Below are 21,357 nucleotides of genomic sequence, written 5' to 3'. Positions count from 1 at the left end.
TACTATATATAAAATGGCTCCACTATCGACAATTTTAATTTGCTTTCTTTTGAAAATTTTTCTATCTTCATAAGGACTTTAATTTTCTTGCCATAGATAAGAATATGGGTTGGCAGAGAATTAACAGTGAGGTTATTTTTTTCAGTTTTTACTGAAAATAAGAATGTGTAAACAGTGTATTGAGCTGGCTGTTATTGACACATATTTCTATCCCCAAGAGTCTGGGGTCTGAAGTAGGAGAATTATGAATTTGAGACCAAGAGGAGTTCTATAGTAGAACTCTGTTCAAAAATATCCATACAATATATTTATTTTAAAAACACACAAGCATTTTGCATTTATAATACATAGTATTTATCACATTATACTCCCTTTTATTCTCTATGAGTCATAATTATTTTTATATTAAAGTCTAATCTTAATCAAAGTATATATTAGGAGAGCAAAATTCTTATTAAAGACATTGTAATCTACATATAATACCAGTTGATGAATGCATTTTTCCATGTTATTTAATAATTTTGCCAGAGATTATATATGACATATATTTGTTTAGAGCCATATTTCTGTTTCTTCCTGTTATAAGCTTTGGTGGCAACTTCCCTGTCTTAGATATGTGAAATCCTAATAATATTTATTATTTATAGAATATTTACATTTATAGAACATTACAAAATTTCAAAACATATTAATGCTTGTTTTGACCTGGAAAATGGTAAATGTGAAATTATTTTAAATAGACAACACCACAGTCTCACAGGATCACAATCAAACAGGGCAACCTGAAACCTATGAAGTTAGTCCCAAATTCACACACCATCTTACCCCAGCTTCCAAATTGGTAGGATCACAAGTAAGTACTACCCACACCTGACAAAAGTGAGTATTTCTCCACATTTTAAACAAGAGGAAAGCAAGCTCCAGAGAAATTAAATGATTCGCATGATAGCAGAAAGAACTTGGCCAAGCCAACACAGAACTAAAATTTTTCTGTTGCCCAATCCATTGTTACAACACACTGTGTCAACCTCGATTCAGTCAAACACCATGCCTTATTCCAGCAGCTTGTTATTGTTTGTTTTTTTTCCAAGATTTTTAACCAGTAAGGGGAGAACAGAAAAATAAACTGGGGCTGGAGAGATAGATCAGTGCTTAAGAACACTAGCTGCTCTACCAGAGGTCCTGAGTTTAATTCCCAGCAACCATATGGTGGCTCACAACCATCTATAATGTGATCTGATGTCCTCTTCTGGCATACGGGTGTACACACAGATAGAGCACTCATATACATAAAATAAATAACTCCATCTTTAAAAACCTAGCTTTAAAAGGAGAAAAAAGAAAGTAAACACATTCAGAGGTTTACTACACAATAAAATTATACATTCAAAATCATTGCTGAAATTCAATAAACACTTATACCATCAATGCTCTTATCTGACCTTACAATGCAGCCTCACTTAGAACCCTAAAATACATAAAAGCCTTTATATAATAAGCCCACATATTAAGGTAGAATAAACAACTTTCTGTTGCTTTTTGCCACAAACAGGAACCATAGCTAAGGCAAACTTAAAAGTTGCAACGATCCTATTGCTTCAGCATCCCACAAAATAATTAATATTTTAAAACATTGAAATTATATCATTACCTGTAATTATTGCTTTGTGGATACAAAAGATCAACTGAGTTTCCTACATAACCAAATAATGATGTATTGGAAAATTTTAATCCAGCAACATGCCTGCATTGGCAAGGGATAACATATAAAGACCATGGTCTGTGTGATCTAGCTGGAATGCAGACATGACACACACCTTTAATTCCTCTGGAAATAATAAAAACCTGTCCTTAGTTCACACCTTTAATCCCTAATAATGATGGTAAAATTAGCTTGTAAAAGGAAGCAGCATGTTTGAAAGTGATTATCTAATTGGTTAGTTTTAAGTAATTCTACATTTTTGATAGAGCCACACATCTATTCACTGTCTTGCAAATTATGATGTCTGACTTTATCTTGAATCTGAGTACAGAATAATTAGAGAGAAGCAATGAACAATTTTACTACAGTAAATCTAATATAAATGTCAATTTTTCATTACATAAAATGAGTATCATAATAGTAGTTTAATAAGCAGGCAATGACTTTTACTGGAACATTATAAATATTTCCACTAACATATGACATTCTCAAAGTTTAAGAATAGGTTTGATAACCATAAAAAAAACTTTAGTTTAGAATTTGCTTCTTTGTTGTGTAACGCTTGATTACTTCTTTGTGTAGTACTCATTAATGCCATGAAAACATTTAAAGAACTTCAAAGGAATAAATAGAGCTAAATTTAAAAGTTAGCCAGACCAGAAAAGACAGGGTTAAATGAAGAATAATCTCACATTTTTACTCTGATTACTATAAATGAATGTTTTTCATACCAAGAAAAACATGATGAATGTTTTTCATACCAAGAAAAACATGATGACATTTAATAAAGAAACCTTGCCAAGTTGCATATAAAGATATACAGCAATAAGGTCATTAAGGCTAAACTACTCATTAGGAACAAATACTTAAGACTGGAAACTAATCTTTACTTTCTGATATCACTGAAGTTTTTGTCACATAGTATGTAATAAAATTTCATAACCAGATTGATGACAAGATAGGCTATTGTGATTAAGCAAAATATAAATAACTGGTGATTAAGCTAATTGCTTTAGTTTCAAAATTTTATCCAAATTAATTTAAATTAACTCAGGACCCCAAAGAATCACAAGGTCACATATCTGCATATTAGTGACAATTAGAGAAAAATGGGAGAATGTGCCCCCCTAAAGAAATGTCATAAAGGTACTTTCTCCAATTTTCACCAAAGGTATAAATATATATTGTTAATATGCTTTATCACTATTTTTAAACATAGTAGGAATAGAACCAAGGACTTTAGACATGCTAGGCAAGTATTATACCACTGAAGTATTCCCCCAGCCTGAGCATCATTCTTAGTTGTAAATTATGAGAAAAATAATTAAATGAAATTGTATTTTTTTAAATATTTATTTCATTTATGTTGTTTAAAATATATTTTTCAACATTTGAAATGTAAATAAATAAAATAACCAATAAAAAACAAACAATAAAATGGATTCTTCTTTCATACAATATATTCCAAAGACAGTTTTCCTGCTCTCCACTCTGCCCAAGGCTGCACCCACATCTCTTTTCCTCCAGACCCTCTCCACCTTCATTTCCTCTTTAGAAAAGTTCAGCCTTTCAAGACAAAACAGCAAAACAAAACAAAAGAAGATACAGTAAAACAAGACAGAAGTTCTTGCATCAATGCTGGACAAGGCAACCCAATGAAACAATGAGTCCCAAGAGTAGGCAAAAGAGTCAGAGACACATCCACTCCTACAGTTATGAGTCCCACAAAAACAACAAGCTAACATCCATAATGTATACGCAGAGAACCTGATTAAGACCCATGCAGGCTCTGTATTTTAACTTTATAATTCACTTCTTGAGTTCTGTGAATTGTATCCTGGTTATTCTGTCCTTTTTTTGCCTAATATCCACTTATTAGTGAGTACGTATCATGCATGTCCTTTTGGGTCTGAGTTACCTCACTCAGGATAAGAACTGCAGGAATAAAAATGGAGAACTTGGGGTGGGGGGGAAGGGGTCCAGTGACAAGCCCAAATTGGCATCTAGCTCAAGAGGAGACTCCAAGGCCTGACACTATTACTGATGCTATAGTGTGCTTACAGACAGGAGCCTAGCATGGCTGTCCTCTGAAAGGCCCAACAAGCAGCTGAAAGCGTCAGATGCAGATATCTATATCCAACCAATAAACAGAAGCTGCTGACCCCTGTGGATGAATTAGGGAAAAGCTGGAAGACACTGAGGAGAAGGGCAACCCCATAGGAAGACCAGCAGTCTCAACTGACCTGGACCCCTGAGATCTCTCAGACACTGAGTCACCAACAAGGCAGCATACACTAGCTGGTCTGAGGCCCCAGATACGTATACAGCAGAGGACTGCAGGGTATGGGTTCAGTCAGAGAAGATGCACCTAACCCTCAAGGGACTGGAGGCCCCAGGGAGTGGAGAGGCCTGGTGGGATGGGGTGGAGGTGTGGGGACATCCTCTTAGAGGGGAGGAGATATGGAATGAGGAACACTCAAAGGTCAGACCAGGAAGGAGATAAAGATTGGACTGTAAAAAATGATTAAAGAATTAAAAAAATGGAACAATACAAAAGAAGAGATCATATTTGATGGGTAGTGAACTCAGTAAACTCAAGAACTTAAGCAAACATACAAAAAGATATGGATGAAATATATTAATAAAGGCAGGAAGTTAAATCATAAAAGCAAACATGTTATTTTTCATGTGTACAAACAATGTGTATAATAAAAAAACAAGAGGTTAAAAATAGATGTGGCACAATAAAAATACTGGAAATATAATTTTATATCATATATCATGAAATGATTTTCATATAATTGAGCTAGCATCTAAACTAAACATTGTCTCTTACAAAATAATTATGTCTAATAAATTAAAATTGTTATTTTTAAATACCCGATCATTTCACTCATTGAACTATATCTTTGGTAGTACACAGATCAAATCTGTGTCCTGATGCCAATATATTAAAGGTTAGGTAGGATGTTTTCCTCCCAAACTAAATGACTAAACAAGAACTATAATAATAACATTAATAACAATTTCTCAAAAGTTCAGAAAAAATTTATATATGTTTAATCTTAAAAGTATTCTCCCACATGTCATATCATGAATACAGACATATTAGAAGCATACATTATACATATATACAAATTCTTATAGAACTTGGCCTTTCTTTTATATATGTTCATTTCTATGAAATAAAAATATAGAATTATAAATGGGCCTGTGATTCCTTAGGAAAATACTTGTAATTCCTATTGCCAGAATTTCTCTCTTTCAAAACTTCCTTTACTTGAGATACGTATACAAGTAATGTGACTCCAGACTGAAGCTTTAATCTCGAGTCACTTTTATGAGAGAAGGGTAGATCAGAGAGTATGATTTGCCTTTATCATACAGCTCATCGCCTATGTTGACAAAAGAAATCCTTATGTTAGTTTTTCTTGGACAAATGTGACCCCATACTGATATGACACTTTATTTTTTCAGCTGTGTATCAATACCATAAAACCAAGTGTTTTTTAAGCTATATAACAGTCCACGACATTTTTGAAATGATAGATGCAAGCCAGCAGTCATTTAACAGTCAAATCTGAGTTATTGAAAAATACATATATGAATATCTTTAAGGGAATCACAATGCCTTTTATTTATTTCAGACATGCAAAGTTGCCTTTGTCTTTAATAGAGTTCTCAGCAAAACTTTTAACAGTCTAGAAAGAAAAGTCAGTTGTGAATTCTACAGTCCTTTGCCTTATATCCATCTTTACTGTGTTTTTAGTAAGATTTCTTTCGGTTCCACATGATATTTAACTAAGTGGAGAAAATTTTGTGGGGATTTTGTTTCATCAACTATAATATTTATCAGTTAGAATGATATAAGAAGTAGAATCGTCGGCATACTGCTTTAGTACCTGCTAGCTGTAGAACTTTGCACATTACTTTGGATTTACAGCCTTCATTTAGCTAGTATGCTATTCAGCATACTGGCTTTAAATATCCTCTATACAAAAAGAGACAGAGTACAACTATTGTGTCATCAAAAGAAAGCAATAAAACATCCTGTTTGCTCTACTTTGTGTTTTTTAATTCATCTTATTTCATTTCAACTACTCTAAACAATTTCAGCAGCTGTTACCCTGGAATGAAACCCTAAAAGGGATGGCTGCTGCTGTTGTTGTTAGCCACAGTTCTAATACCCTTTTCCTCCTTTACCCATGTTTTGGTAAAAACTGGCTAGTTTATAGCTAGATATTTGTTTTTGTTTAAAAAGAAAGTTTATGAACTGAAAGATTTACCAGATAATATTCAAAGACTTAAAAGTAATAACCACTTAGAAGAATGTTGCAGAATATTTTATAAACTAAGATCAGTTTATATTCTTTAAAAAAAAAAAGGTAATAGGAAAAACTCTTCTTGGTAAATTCTAAAACTAGGCAATTCCTAATCTGAAGTTGAAATAAAAGCAAGCCAAGATTTTTTATCTTAAGATTCTTGAGAAGAAACTAGTTCAAGGTTTTTTCCCAAAGTCCTAGTTCCTAGTGGTAGGACTAAATCTTTTACCATTTTGAATGAAACAAAACTCACAATAAAATTGTAATGGAACTTGAATCCAGAATATATTTAAGCTAACTAAACTTATAAACTTCTCAAGGCAGGTGATTAGTGTATTTGGAAGTGCAAACTTAGTCTCATTTTAAGATGCTCATGAATTTTAAGAATTTGAATGTAAAATGTTTTGACTAGAGAACAAGCAAGCCAAAAAAATAAGAAACCATTTAACTTTGACTTTAATTACAAAGAACAACATCCTTCTCTTTCAGCATTCCTGCTCTAAGCAATTATTTAAGACTCTCTGAAGATTACTGCTATAGGCAGAAACTCACTCTCCAAGTAGTTTAACTGGTAATGGACCAAAAATGTCTTAGGAATAACGAAGTGTCTTTTCTGGATAAGAACATTATTTGCAATGTCAATAACAGAGGAACTCTGTAGACTTTCTAAAAAGGCCATACATTTTTTCATATATATTATGGTTTCATGTTAAAATTATCACTAGAAAAGCATGAGTAACATAATAATGAACCAGTTGAAATTCTCTGCATCTGAAATAATTCTTTGCACTTTGTCGATATTCTATAAACTGTATTTTCTAATATTGTTTCCAAAAATATTACAAAGTTCTACTACTAAAAAGCCATGTACAATATCAATGTTTAAGTGATAATAGCCAGTTTTTTAAGAATAAGAATGGTTAATTTAATTTGATATTTCTATGTAATCTGATTATATGCTAGCATTGTTGAAATTCAGTATGGAATGTGATTAATAATTTACAGACTATATATGTATCATAAATAATTATCAGACACACATTGCATTCTCAGCAAGGAAACAGTAAGTACATACTAACACAGTAAACAAATAACTTCTCAAGATTTTTGTTTATTAGAAGAGTTAGATACAGCTTAAAATATGTATGTGCTTGACTAAATTCTTAAAATTGTGCCCACTTCTACATAAATGTGAACATCTCTGTCCATGATCATCCTTTAAGTGAAAAAAAAGTGACTAATTTAGCAACACATTATTTCTGAGTGACAACTTTCCTTTCTCTGGGAAAGGGCAAAGATCAGGTCAATAGACCAAATGCAAAACAGAAACAACATTCCAAACTCAGGAAAGAGACTAGTCAAGAAAGCTCTACAACTAGAATTTCAAAGAAAATTCACTTGATAAATGAAGAACCACCTTTCTGTGTCATTAAAACATATAAGCTACACAGGAATACACTTCTTCCAAGGCCTTACTTCTAGCAATGTTGAAATGGGAATATCAGTCTGGCATTCAATACTTTAGAATGTGTACAGAAAAGACAATAAATAACTACAACTTCAACAGTCAAATGAACAGCAATGGCCTATTTCTCTGAGGTCTATATGTCCCTTTGGCAGAGAGACAAACTGTGATGTCCCTTACAGTTTATACCTTTCCTTGAAAACAAAAGTTGTCAGGATGATCTATGAACTGATAGCAAGTTCCTCATTATAAAGATATCTCCCAATTCTATTTTCAAGTACAAGAAAAATAGGAATTTATTTCATCTAACATCAAATAAATGATGGAAAGTTTAAAGGGATATACTCTTTACTGTGTACACATACAAAAGGAACATACATTTCTTTAATACACATAATTATGTAAGGTTAATTTTTAGCACCAGAAGTTAAAGTTTTCTTGAACTCAATGATTGAAATTCATCCATTACTCAGATATCAAACTCTTACAAGGGTATTAACCCAGAAAAAAAAGTGTTTTATAAAACAATAAAGAAAAATTAGAGAAATAAAAAGCTATAGGTTAAAAAAAAGAAATTCGCCTTTGATATTTCACATTTAAAAAGGAACAGACATGAAGTGTTTGGTGCTCATTGTGTAGTCATACTTCAGTCACCTATGGTTCACTGGAAAATGTTGCAGTCCTGTGATTGAGTAGCATTTACATAGTACTGAATTTTTATTTTTATTACTATCTTGTCCATGAGTTACATTTCAAACCATAATGCACATTTGGGAGCACAGCCATCAATTCATAAAGAAAACTATAGGGATGTGGCTTGTAAATTTTTGTGGCATGTTTATGTTGCATCATAACTTGATCTTTGTACCATTTTCTCTGAATATTCTTTCAAATGTCACCTTTTTATCATTTGTTTTGGGGAATTTTCTCCCTCTGCCATTTTCAGCTCTGGTATTTCTTAATTGGTCTCTTTTTGGACAGGGTTGTTGAAATTTCCCTTTTTATTTTTTTCTGACAGTTTTCACATTTTTCTTCTTTTCCAGTATTCTCTTGATAGGTGTTTTCCCTTGAGTCAGCTCTGCTGGAAAAACAGATTTTTTTGTCTAATTGAGGAAAAACAGCTTCTTTGTCTAATTGACTAGTGGTGTGTCCTCTTCACTAGACTTCTTTTAACCCCACTGAATGGTACTGTCAGTGGAACATTCCCTGGGGTACTGTCATTGTTCTTTTAGATCCCTAATTATCTAAGAAATACCAACTAGGAACAAGTCCATAACCTGGAACTCTTAATTTGTCGGCTTAGTATGGTTATTTTGTATGAAATTTCTATAAATATCTAATCACAGCCTATCTTAAACATCACCTTGTAATGGAGGCTCAGGTCATTATTATATGTGGTACTGTTAAACTAGATCCTGCTCATTCTGGACAGAATTTTCTACTTTATGAATCATGATATCTTTTAGAATTGATCCATTATACCAGGCTATGTAAATCCAAAGGAATAATTTACAGGGTTCCAATTCTGCTAATGTTTTAGAAAACTTATTTTGACATGTTTTAATCAAAGTTAATATAGTACTACCACACAAAAATTATATAATTCCAAGTTTATTGAACTAAATTGTGTCCACCCCAAATTAATATGTTGATTTCTTAACCTCTTGTGTGAATACATGTGGAGATATTCTATTTAAAAGACTAATTAAAATTAAATATGGTCATAAAGATAATTCTCTAATCAATGTGGTCAATGCCTGTATAAGAAAAAGAGACAACAAATATCTCTTCTTTCAGGAGCACAGGAACAGAAGAAGAGGGGGCTATAAATGATGTACAGACAATACCTATATATAAAATTCTCAAAAAAGTAAAAATAAGCTAATACTACAAACAAATATAAAGCTATCAATAGAATATAGTCACCACTTTACTATTATATATTGAGAAGTACAGAATAATCATGTTCAAGAGTTAGTTATCTACATACCTATTTGTATAGAAGAATTATTCATATTAGCCAAATCATGCACATGATCCAAATGTTCATCAGTATATTCATCAATAAAAAATTGTGGGATATATATATATATATATATATATATATATATATATATATATGAATAATATTCAGAAAAGAGTTCTGTCATATATCAAAAAATAAAGAAAACTTGAAGACATCAGTTAAGTAACATAAACCAGCCACAGAAGAGTAACATGGCATGTTCCATTTATTTGATTACCCAGTCCGACACACACAAGTAGTCAGTGCAATGTTAGCTGATAAGTTCTGAGGAGAAAGGAAAATGAGCAGCTTTTCAGAGGGCTGTGTTTTGGTTGCACAAGATGATTAAGAGATCTTCTGTACAACACAGTGCCTATAATAAACATTATGTACTATATCCTTAATTTTTCTGAAGGAGTGTAACTTCTAGTTAAATTTTCAAATATACACAAAACAGGAGGAGGAAAATTGCTATAGATATGATTGGGGTGATGATTTCACGTATGTATGCAGATTTTCAGATCTTTCCAATTTTTTTACAAATATGTGTATAGATTTTATATGGGAAATAGACTTTGCCAAAACTATTATGTATTCCCATGAATAAATACAGATGTTTTATCACTGTAAGCATTTTACTTTTAATTTTAACCAAAAAAATCATGATACATTCACAATATAATTTGTGAGAAAAACTTAAAAAGCAAAACTGAAATTCAGTATAATACTTAATTCTGATTTAATTATTTTATTTTAATGTATTATATACTACTACTACATCCATAAAAATAATTTAGGGAGTATAACCTCTCTTCTCGGCAAGGGAGAACACAAGAATCCTTTTACTACAAAATGTCTCCATTAAAAAACAAACCATAAAGGTTGGAGATTTAGCTCATTTGTAGAGCGCTTGCCTAGCAAGCACAGGGCCCTGCGTTCAGTCCTCAGCTCTTGGAAAAAAATCCATGAAGTTTGGCCTAATAGTCTAAATACATCAACTCAAAGTCTTTGTGCATTTTATTTCGTAAAAAACAAATCTAAGTTTTATTCATTTTGTTATAGTTCTAGTTATTGCTAAATCACATGTTGAAAGTAAAAGATATAAAAATTAGAAATCTTAATTTTATTACTACACATCTAATTAATATTAAAATTAATTTGCACAATATATTAGGATATCAAAGAAGACTTGAGAACAGCTTAGCTCTTTTGGGTTTTCTTTAAATAACTTTCCATCACATTCCACTAATTACATTATAGGCAAAATCTTAGATTAATAGAACTGCAGAGACACAGAATGGATTCCCCTTAAAACAAATATTGGTTCTAATTAATAAATAGAATTTTTATTCATAGTATATAAAATGCAAATAATATAAAATACATGATTCAATTGTCCTTAATTGAAGTATTTTATAAACTGATCAGAAAAAAAAACTGATAGGGCTGTGGAAAGAGTTAAGAACATCAAAATTTGACAAGTCAAAAGTAGTTTTTGATCCATTAAATTGTGATACATTATCGATTCATGCAGTAGTATACTCTACTTGGAACATCTATCCACAAACAGTCATTAGAAAGCCTTCACCTTACAATAAATATGATACTGCTGATAAGTCACTTAAAATCAACAATGCAATAACCAATGGCAGGAAACGTTTTTCTCTTGATCAATCTAAAATGATTATTTCCAAAAATAGCGAAATTCATATAATTTAGCTAATTTTGAGGAAAGCATTTCAGTAAAATTGCCAAAGACTAATGAGAAGTATTTACTGATAACCTCTCCTTTATTAAGTCATTAAAGAATTATAAACGGAGTTGATATTTAAATAATTTTGAAGTATGATAACTTTGTTTATCTTTTTCCCATGCTTTGCTTTACATACTATCGTAGTTATAGTACATCTAGCCTCATGTTCGTGGCTCTTCCTATGAATCCTGAGGCAATAATTAACCTTTGGTTTTTATTTTTGTTTTTATTTTATTAATTTTATCCATCTAGAAAGTGAGGTAAAATATAAAGATATCCAAATAGAGTATGAAAACAAGAAACAGAGAGGTACCATGTAAACAGTTCTCCCTAGAAAAGCAGAGTGTAAAGAACTGCTATGCATATCAGTCCAGGATCTTCTGGCTTTTATAGTCTCTGGTGAGAAGTCTGGTGTAATTCTTATAGGTCTGCCTTTATATGTTACTTGACCTTTTTCTTTTCTTTTCTTTTCTTTTCTTTTCTTTTCTTTCTTTCTTTCTTTCTTTCTTTCTTTCTTTCTTTCTTTGTTTTGTGCATTTGATGTGTTGATTATTATGTGATGGGAGGAAGTTCTTTTCTGGTCTAGTCTATTTTGGAGTTCTATAGGCTTCTTGTATGTTTGTGGGCATCTCTTTCTTTAGGTTGGTGGGATTGCAAGCTGGTACAACCACTCTGGAAATCAGTCTGGCTGTTCCTCAGAAAATTGGACATAGTATTACCTGAGGACCCAGCGATATCACTCCTGAGCATATACCCAAAACATGATCCAACAGATAACAGAGACATATGCTCCACTATGTTCATAGCAGCCTCATTTATAATAACCAGAAGCTGGAACAAACCTAGATGTCCTTCAACAGAGGAATGGATACAGAAAATGTGGTACATTTACACAATAGAGCATTACTCAGCTATTAAAAACAATAACTTCATGAAATTTGCAGACAAATAGATGAAACTAGAAAGGATCATCCTGGGTGAGGTAACAAAGCGACAAAAGAATGTACATGGTATGCTCTCACTGATAAGCGGATATTAGCCCAAATGCTCGGAATACCCAAGATACAACTCACAGACCACATGAAGCTCATGAAGAAGACCAAAGTGTGGGTGCTTTGGTTCTTCTTAGAAGGAATAACAAAGTACTCATTGGAGCAAATATGGAGACAAAGTGTGGGACAGAAACTGAAGGAGGGGCTGTCCGAGGACTGCTCCACCTGGGTATCCATCCCATATATCCCTGATATAGCTGTCTCCTTAGAGGTCTGCCAGAGCCTGACATATTTAGAGGCAGATGCTCACAGCTAACCATTGATCTGATCATGGGGTTCCCAATGGAGAAGTTAGAGACAAGACTGAAGGAGGTGAATGGGTTTGTGGCCCCATGAGGAGAGCAACAGTACCAACCAACCAGAGCTCCCCAGGGCTTAAACCACCAGCCTGGGAGAACATAGGAAGGGCCTTATTGGCTCCAACTGTATATGTAGGGGAGGAAAGCCTTGTTGGGCATAAGTGGAAGAGGAAGTTTTTGGTCCTGTGAAGGCTGGATGACCCAGTATATAGAAATCCCCATTATATATCCTAGCAAGGATGAGAAGAAATTAGGTAAGTAAGATGCCGCCTGACACACAATCAAATATGAAAACAGATTTTTTTTTTTTCAAATAAAGCTTTATTGAATAAGAACACAATTGGGAGAAGGGAGGAAGGGAACTGTTCAGCCATTTAGGGCTGTTTGTAGGAAAAGTTGGGCAGGATGAAAGGATTTAGAATAGACTAGCTGATGGGCAGGTCAGCAAAGCAGATCCAGGTAGCAGCAGGAGCTAGTAGCTAGTCATGAGCCGGGGCCACCCGGGAGATGGTGACGAACTGAAAGAATTCGCTGAGCAGAGTATTGCTGTAGACTGCCACATCCAGCAGCTCCGGAGTGATGCGCCTCTGAACACCTCTGCGTTGGGCCTCATTGCCTGCCAGCTCCAGCAGCCTGCGGGTGAGGAACTCCAGGATTGCTGCCAAGAAGATGGGCACTGTTTCACTCAGCCTCCGGGCATGGCCGCCCTCCCTAAGATGGTGTTCCACCAGGCTCACGGCAAAGATCAGCTGGGCTCTGGAGGTGCGGGAGCGACGATGGCGAGATGAGGACCCTTGAAGACTGTTCCCCGAATTCCTGGGCATGCTGGCCTCACAACGAGATGTCACAGGAAGACTTGGCCTTGCTTGGCTGCTCTCTATTGACCTGGTTGCTGTCTGCTGACCTGCTGAGCTGTGGGACTCAAGTCCAAGTCCAACGCCCAACTTTTTCTGTTTGTACCGGTCTATGTATCCTAGCAACCCCTTACTGGTTCGAGCCCATTCCCACGGGCTCCCACTGATGACGTACATGTTCCAAGCCAGAGCTTGGAACCAGAAGGTGTCGTCATCACTTTGTGACCTTGGGATGCGCAAGGAGACTTCAGGACATTGAGTATCAGCCAGTTTATGCTACCTCATAATTCTCTATGATGTCCACTGTCAGCCTGCTTCAACTTACTCAGATAACTACTTCAGCACCATGTTGTCAGTACAGAAACTCGTCCAAAAAGATATCTATTCCTTATACATGCTCAAGAACATTTTGGAAATAGATATCTATTCCTTATACATGCTCAAGAACATTTGAGAAATAGGAACAGTGTTCTAATTTGATTTCTTTTACGGTTCAAGGTGGGCAAAGGGGATGCTCTTTTTCTTTCCTTTTCATTTCTACCACCTCTCCTCCAATCCTGATCCACTTCATTTCTGTCTCTCAGAAAACAATGGCTTCCAAAGATAACAATAAAAGATAACAAAATAATGTAAAATAAGATAAAACAGAACCGATCATATTGAATTTGAACAAGGCAAGCCAACAGAAGAAAATAAACACAAAGGAAGGCACAAGAATCAGAGACCTACTAGTTTATAAACACAGGAGTTCCATAGAGACACTTCATTAACAGCTATAATAAAACTGCCCAGTGGATAAAGGACAACACTTTCAACAAATGGAGCTGGTTCAACTAAAGGTCAGCATGTAGAAGAATGCAAATCGATCCATTTGTATCTTCTTGTACAAAGCTCAAGTCCAAGTAAATAAAATCATATAAAACTAGATACACTGAAACTAATAGAAGAGAAGGTGGGGAAGACCCTGGAATACCTAGGCACAGGGGAAAAGTTCCTCAACAGAACTCCAATGGCTTATGCTCTAAGATCAAGAATTGACAAATGGGACCTCATAAAATTAAAAAGCTTCTGTAAGGCAAAGGACACTGTCAATAGGACAAAACGGCAACCAACAGATGGGGAAAAGATCTTTACCAATCTAATATCAATATATACAAAGAACTCAAAAAGTTAGACTCCAGTCAACCAAATAACCCTATTTAAAAAATTGGGTACAGAGCTAAACAAAGAATTCTCAACTGAGGAAACTCGAATGGCCAAGAAGTACCTAAAGAAATGTTCAACATCTTTAGTCATTAGGGAAATGCAAATCAAAACAACCCTGAGATTCCACCTCACACCAGCCAGAATGGCTAAGATAAAAAACTCAGGGGATAGTAGATGCTGGTGAGGATGTGGAGAAAGAGGAACACTCCTCCATTGTTGGTGGGATTGCAAGCTGGTACAACTGAAAGGATTAAAAGTTTTCAAAAACTCCTAACAGACAGAGCAGAACCAAGAGTGCAGGTCAGTTTGGTCATGAGCTCTGTGTTTCAGGAACTTGGCTGACCACAAGATAGATGGTTGATTACGAATAGGCTCTTAGAGAATAGCCTATACAAAATGTTCCCCATGACTGTTCCTTGGACCCTGTAACAAACTGAATAATGGGCTGGGACTTTCCACAGGTACTCTCCAATAACCCTCCTTTACTCCCACTGGGTTGTGGTTTCCCCCCTGAGTTGTGGTTTTTGGCTTTAAATTCTCTCTGTCTCCAAAGCCCCGGGGTCAAACCCCACTGCCCCTGTGTGGGTCATGGGTCTTGACCTCAACATGTTGATCGAAATATACCTCTTGCTGATTGCATCAAGTTCCATGTCTTGTGAGTTACTGGGTGGCTTCGAATTCCTGAGGCTTGGGTGAGGTCCTCCCTTCGTGGGGGCCTTACACAACCACTCTGGAAATCAGTCTGGTGGTTCCTCAGAAAATTGGACATAGCTGAGGACCCAGCTATACCACTCCTGGGCATATACCCAGAAGATGGTCCAAAATATAACAAGGACATATGCTCCATAACATTCGCATCAGCCTTATTTATAATAGCCAGAAGCTGGAAAGAAACCAGGTGTCCTTCAGCAGAGGAACGGATACAAATTTGTGGTACATTTACACAATGGAGTACTACTCAGCTATTAAAAACAATGAATTCAAGAAATTCTTAGGTAAATGAATGGAACTAGAAAATATCATCCTGAGTGAGGTAACCCAATCACAAAAGAACACACATGGTATTCACTCACTGATAATTGGATATTAGCCCAGAAGCTTGAAATACCCAAGATTTAACTCATAAACCACATGAAACTCATGAAGAAGGGAGACCAAGTGTGGGTGTTTCAGTCCTTCTTACAAGGAGTAACAAAATACTCAAGGGAGCAAATATGGAGACCAAGTGTGGGACAGAAACTGAAGGAGGGGCTGTCTGGAGACCATTCCACCTGGGTATCCATCCCATGTGCAGTCACCAAAGGTAGACGCTGATGTGAATGTCAGGAAGTGCATGCTGACCAAAGCCTGATATAGCTGTCTCTTAGATGTCTGCCAGAGTCTGGCATATTTAGAGGCGGATGCTCACAGCTAACAATTGAACTGATCATGGGGTTCCCAATTGAGAAGTTAGAGAGAAGACTGAAGGAGCAGAAGGGGTTTGTGGCCCCATGGGGAGAGCAACAATACCAACCAACCAGAGCTCCCAGGGCCTAACCCACCAGCCTGGGAGCACATAGGAAGGGCCCTATGGTTCCAGCTGTATGTATAGGGGAGGATGGCCTTGTAGGGCATAGGTGGGAGAGAAGATCCTTGGTCCTGTGAAGGCTGGATGCTCCAGTGTGGGGGAATTTGAGGGCATGGAGGTGGAAGTGGGTAGGTGGGGGCACATCTTCATAGAAGAAAGAGGAGGGGGATATAGGGGATTTCTGAGGGAGAGAAATGGGGAAAGGGAATAACATCTGAAATGTAAATAAAATATCCAATAAAACTTAATTAAAAAAAAAGAACTACTATGCATGGTGAGCCTCAGGAAGTACCATACCTAGTTTCAGATATGTAATAGGAATGCACCCATGGAATCATAGTTTTAATTTGTGTTCAGTCTGCTAACATTTTACACTTGATTAATTTTTATGCTTTTATTGTGAGCTTTTCTTCTTCATCTATGTTATTTCTTCTATACATTTATTAATCTTAAACTTCTTATTCTAGAGTCCTAATACTTTTTAAGACTTTTAAATCTCCCAAGGATCTCTGTATAATTAATGCTATAGTGCTGATGATTTCTCTGCTCTTCTCCAATTCAGGCTCATCTATTTCACAACCAGATTTGATTATTGACTTAACAAATATTTATGAATCTTGTATGTGTCTTGACGTGTTCACTGAACCATTCCTGTACTCTTTAAATAATTTCACCTTTCATTCTCTAAATACTTAATACTTTCTTAAATTATCACTGTAAATATTTACACAGATAACTGACATTTTTTGCAGTTTTCTTTTTCAAAACCTTTGTCCCCTCATTTTTTTAGATTAGTACACAAATTAATAAATCTCAGCATGAAGTCTTTGTTGTATTTTGTCTTTTCTTATTCTTCCTCAATGCTCTCCGCCAAGTCTCTAAGTCCTCTCCAGCTGATTCCTTATACCAGCTGGTCTTCCACTTCTGCTTTTGTATCATATTTAGCCCCTTGTAATTCATATTTCCCATCTCCTTTAATATTCTCCCTCTTCCCTTGTGAAGCCCTTTTTTGTTTTCTAACCTATGCACACACACGCACACACACACTCACACACACACTCACACACAGAGAGGCACACACATAAGATTTTAAAACTAGACTCCATGAATAAGAAAATATGATATTTTTCTTATTAGTAATGAATTTACAACTTACTAATGATTCTTCTAGTAGATAACCATGTTATTTGAAATATTTTAATTCTCATATTAAATTAAGACTAGTATAAATTATTGTTTCAAACAAGATGTTTGTAATATATATAGCATTTAGTTGTTATCTTTATTTAATTTTTACCTCTTTGCTAATTTTACATCTACTACTTTTTTGTTTCTTTCTCTGTTAAATTGTCCATAGGCAAAATTTTTCATTTTAAGAATATGCTGAAGTTAATAGTTCCGGCATATTTATTTTCCTCTCGTAACCTTACACTCATTATATCTATTGCTACTCATTTTGCTATGTCTGCCTCTTTTTAATCATTTCCATTCTTACAAATAATTTTTAAAAGCCCTTGAATCAGCATATGTTCAATCCAGCATTAATGCCAATCAATATTATCACAGATAAAACCACCACTGCCAAAACCAACACAGGAACGATTTACCTTCGTCCCAAAGTTAGAATGTGTTATATATGCTTATGTTATCTCATGCCATGCTTTATCCGTGCAAAATTAAGTGGTCATAATCTGTCCATATATGCTAATCCAAATATATATCAAATTCACAATGAACAATATACAAAATGTGTTTTGTAGTAAGATATTTTCCTATTGCTAAGGCTAAAATTTACTTTGAATAACTTATGTATTTTTCCAAACATATCTATAAATGCTGAATTCATGCTGCCATGGCTATACTTGTGGCCATCCACGGTGCATTCCAGAAGAACACTTGCACAAGAAGGACATGGACATTTGAAATTCCTGTGTGCTCATCTACAGTTTGAGACAAAGGTTGCAAACATGGTTGCCATTGCAATTTGTGTGCTGTGGATTTCATTGAGAAGAAGCATATTAATGTTTCTTTCAAAGAACATGCTTTCTAACTTGCAGGAAGCTGCTTTATGTACTGCATTACTCTCTATTTGTGAACCTGTAATGACCACCTTTAACACCTCAAGGCCAGGTTCCATCAACTTAAGTTTGGAGTTAGTAATTTCCTAGCCTCTGCCTCAACAAAATCGAATTTTACTTTTGGATGGGTAACACATTATCATCTTCATTCAACAGTACACATGCCATTTAAAACAATTGTCTATTGACTTTGAGAATGCCTTGTTATTATTGTATTTACAAAAGTACTAAAAGAGTTTTGTACTATCATATGCTACAGTTGACTTTTATCTGTAAAATAAGTGTATATGACAGACTCCAACAGCATTTTTACTATGCTACAAACAAAAACAGAGACTAAAGCAAAACAGGTAACCATAGCATAGTGTGTGTTTAAGATTTTAAAAAATAATAGAATTCATTATTCCTACTTCAAAAATAATTTAGTAAAGTTGGAGCTTGATTGAAGCTTCAGTAAACACATATATCAAATATCACATTATAACTAATAAGTATAAGCAATTATTATTTGTCAAATGAGACGAAACAGTAAAAGATAAACCAGAAATCCCTCGGGGTGTCCCAGAAGCCAAGGAGTTCTGGCATCACTCATGCGTCCCATGATGCATGATGGTGCCTGTGCAGAGGGACATGGGTGGGAAGGGATGGCACCATCACAGGGATGGCACTTGCTCTGTCTCTAGAATGCACTAAACTGCTCAGGCATCCTCCTTTTATGGAATCACCTTGAAGTTTGTGTTTCTTTTTATAGACATGTTTCCTATTTAGCTCCGTGCTTAGTAAAGTCTGAATGAGTGTTGGAAATGCAAAAATAAAGGAAGGAAGGAAGGAAGGAAGGAAGGAAGGAAGGAAGGAAGAAAGAAAGAAAGAAAGAAAGAAAGAAAGAAAGAAAAGATTTTTCAAATAGGTATCACAGAGATATACAAAAATTTGAAAGGATATATAAGTATGAACTCTGAATTAAAGATGAATACTCTGACTTCAGTGTGGGAAAATAAGGAGGAAGCACTAATGAATCAGCATGATAACAGAAAAAAAGTCATTGTTGCTGGGGTTTCTAGTTCATTTCTGAAGGGGTGATGCTTAATAACAAAATTTTAAGCACAGTGAATTGAAAAAGAATAAAGAAGGACAAACTTTAGTTTTGATTTAGGTGTGGGATACAATAGACCCCACAATGATTCAGGAAGTAAAAGAGACATAGAAAATTAAAATAACACAGAAGGTGAAGTAAAAAAGGATTCTGAATCTTTTCAAAGGCTATAGGAAACTCAACAGAATCAAGTATTACAATAAAATTTTCATCAATTTTTAATGTTATGATGAAAAATAATCAAACATAAAGAAGATAGCCTGCTACTACCACTGACTATATTAAGGAAACCGAATGAAAAGAAGCTGGCCATGGTGGTACCTGTCTGTAATCACAGCCCAGTGGGTAGGAGTAGGAATATAGAGAAAGGGGAATCAAATGTTCCAGATCCATCCCAGCTATATAAAGACATAATAAAACCTAGTAGTTATATACAACAGAAAGAGGGGTTGAGAGAATGAAAGAAAAGAAGAAAGCGAGAGAAAGAAGAGGTGGGAAGGAAAGGGAAAGGAAGGGTGAGGGAAGAATGGGAGAAAGAAAAGAAGAAAGCCAAATGATTAGAAAATCTTTCAATAGGACCACATGAAACTGAAAAGTAACTTCATTTAGACAAATAAGCAGCCTATAGAATGGAAAATGTTTACCAAATACACAGCCAATAATATCCAAAATATATAAAGAACACAAGACACTAAATATCAAGAAAACAAAGAACTCAACTTGAAAACGGGTACAGAGCTAAAACAAAAATTCCCAATAGAGAAAAAAACAAATGACTGGGAAACAAAAAAAAAAAAAGTTCAATATCCTTAGCCATCAGGGAAATGCAAATCAAAATTACTTTGAGAAGTCACCTTACACTGGTCAGAATGGGTAAGATCAACCAAACGAGTGATAGATAACTCATGTTGGTGAAAATGTGGAGTAAGGATTGCTGGTAGAAGTACAAACTTATTTTTTTTTCAGCACTAATATAGAGATTTTATTTGAACTGTATTGAGTCTTTACAGCACACTGCATGTTTATCACAACACAACTGCACAGTTTGGATTTTTGGCCACATCATGTCACTTACACCCACAACAGCTCTGAAAGGATGGACACATCTGAGCCAGGAGCCCAGAGTCTCTCTCCAAGGCCATGCAATCTGATGAGACAGTCCCTCAAAACAGTCACACAAAGTAGACAGATACAGTCTCCCCAAATGTTCCTGATCCCCCTGAAAACAGAGTGAAGTGCAATGAAAACTGGTAATTAAAAAGCCACTCGTGACTGGCAGTAACATTTAATGATTGAGAAAATGCTTAAAATAATTTTATGTATCAGAGACAAGTAGTTTGTCACTCTTTCATTGATCTTAGGAATTTCCCAGACACAAAAATCTCCATTATTCAGCTCCATTAAAATGGGAAAAAAAAGTGCTAGGCTGACCTAAATATGCCAAAACTTTTTAGGTTACATCCATGGCAAGTATAAAAGGATGCTTCACTGTAGAACTGAGGAAAAGGTCAGGAGAAGTAATTCCTATTCTAAATGCAGGTTCTGGTTGGTTTGGAATGAAAAAAAAATGTTTTCTAGAAAGCAACACGACAGCAGCAGGTGAGAGGAACTGCAGTTTGAACAGAGTGTGCAGTGTGTCTTCTCTGCATGAGTGCATTACGGAAAGGTAGCTACGAAGTCCTGTAAGCCAAGAAGACTGTATCTGCCCCAACCACAGTACATGGCTATATTACTGTATCTTTTGGTTAAGTGCCACTGGTACATAGTAAGATGAAAAACAAATTCTAAATAAAACAAAACAAAGTGTTTGGTCCAAATGGACACATCCGAAGTACAAACTTATACAGACACTATGGAAATTAGTGAGGTGAGGCAGTTCATCAAAATGATGGAAATTGACCTACCTCAAGATTCAGCAATAATATTCTTGGCTATTTACCCAAAGGACACTTCATCCTACC

General features: G+C 35.1%; 2 protein-coding genes across 3 annotated transcripts in view; both read right to left on the bottom strand.

Annotated features, from left to right (window-relative positions):
- The window catches only part of Dach2 (dachshund family transcription factor 2), a 464,497-nt gene that overhangs the window by 399,782 nt on the left and 43,358 nt on the right, over window positions 1-21,357 (bottom strand). The gene's annotated exons all lie outside the window — the stretch shown is intronic.
- On the bottom strand, window positions 12,978-13,757 carry LOC117694218 (histone H2A-Bbd type 2/3-like). Its single transcript, XM_034485072.2, has one exon. The coding sequence runs from the start codon at window positions 13,627-13,629 to the stop codon at window positions 13,078-13,080; it is 552 nt and encodes a 183-aa protein (XP_034340963.2). The 5' UTR covers window positions 13,630-13,757; the 3' UTR covers window positions 12,978-13,077.

The sequence above is a fragment of the Arvicanthis niloticus genome, chromosome X (assembly GCF_011762505.2).
Source record: "Arvicanthis niloticus isolate mArvNil1 chromosome X, mArvNil1.pat.X, whole genome shotgun sequence".
In the NCBI taxonomy this organism is placed as follows: domain Eukaryota; kingdom Metazoa; phylum Chordata; class Mammalia; order Rodentia; family Muridae; genus Arvicanthis; species Arvicanthis niloticus.
Note: the sequence above shows the minus strand (reverse complement) of the source record. Positions and strands in the feature narration are given on the sequence as shown.

What these genes read in the sequence shown, in the direction of transcription:
- LOC117694218 (XM_034485072.2), bottom strand. Translation starts at nt 13,629, where the DNA reads ATGTACGTCATCAGTGGGAGCCCGTGGGAATGGGCTCGAACCAGTAAG.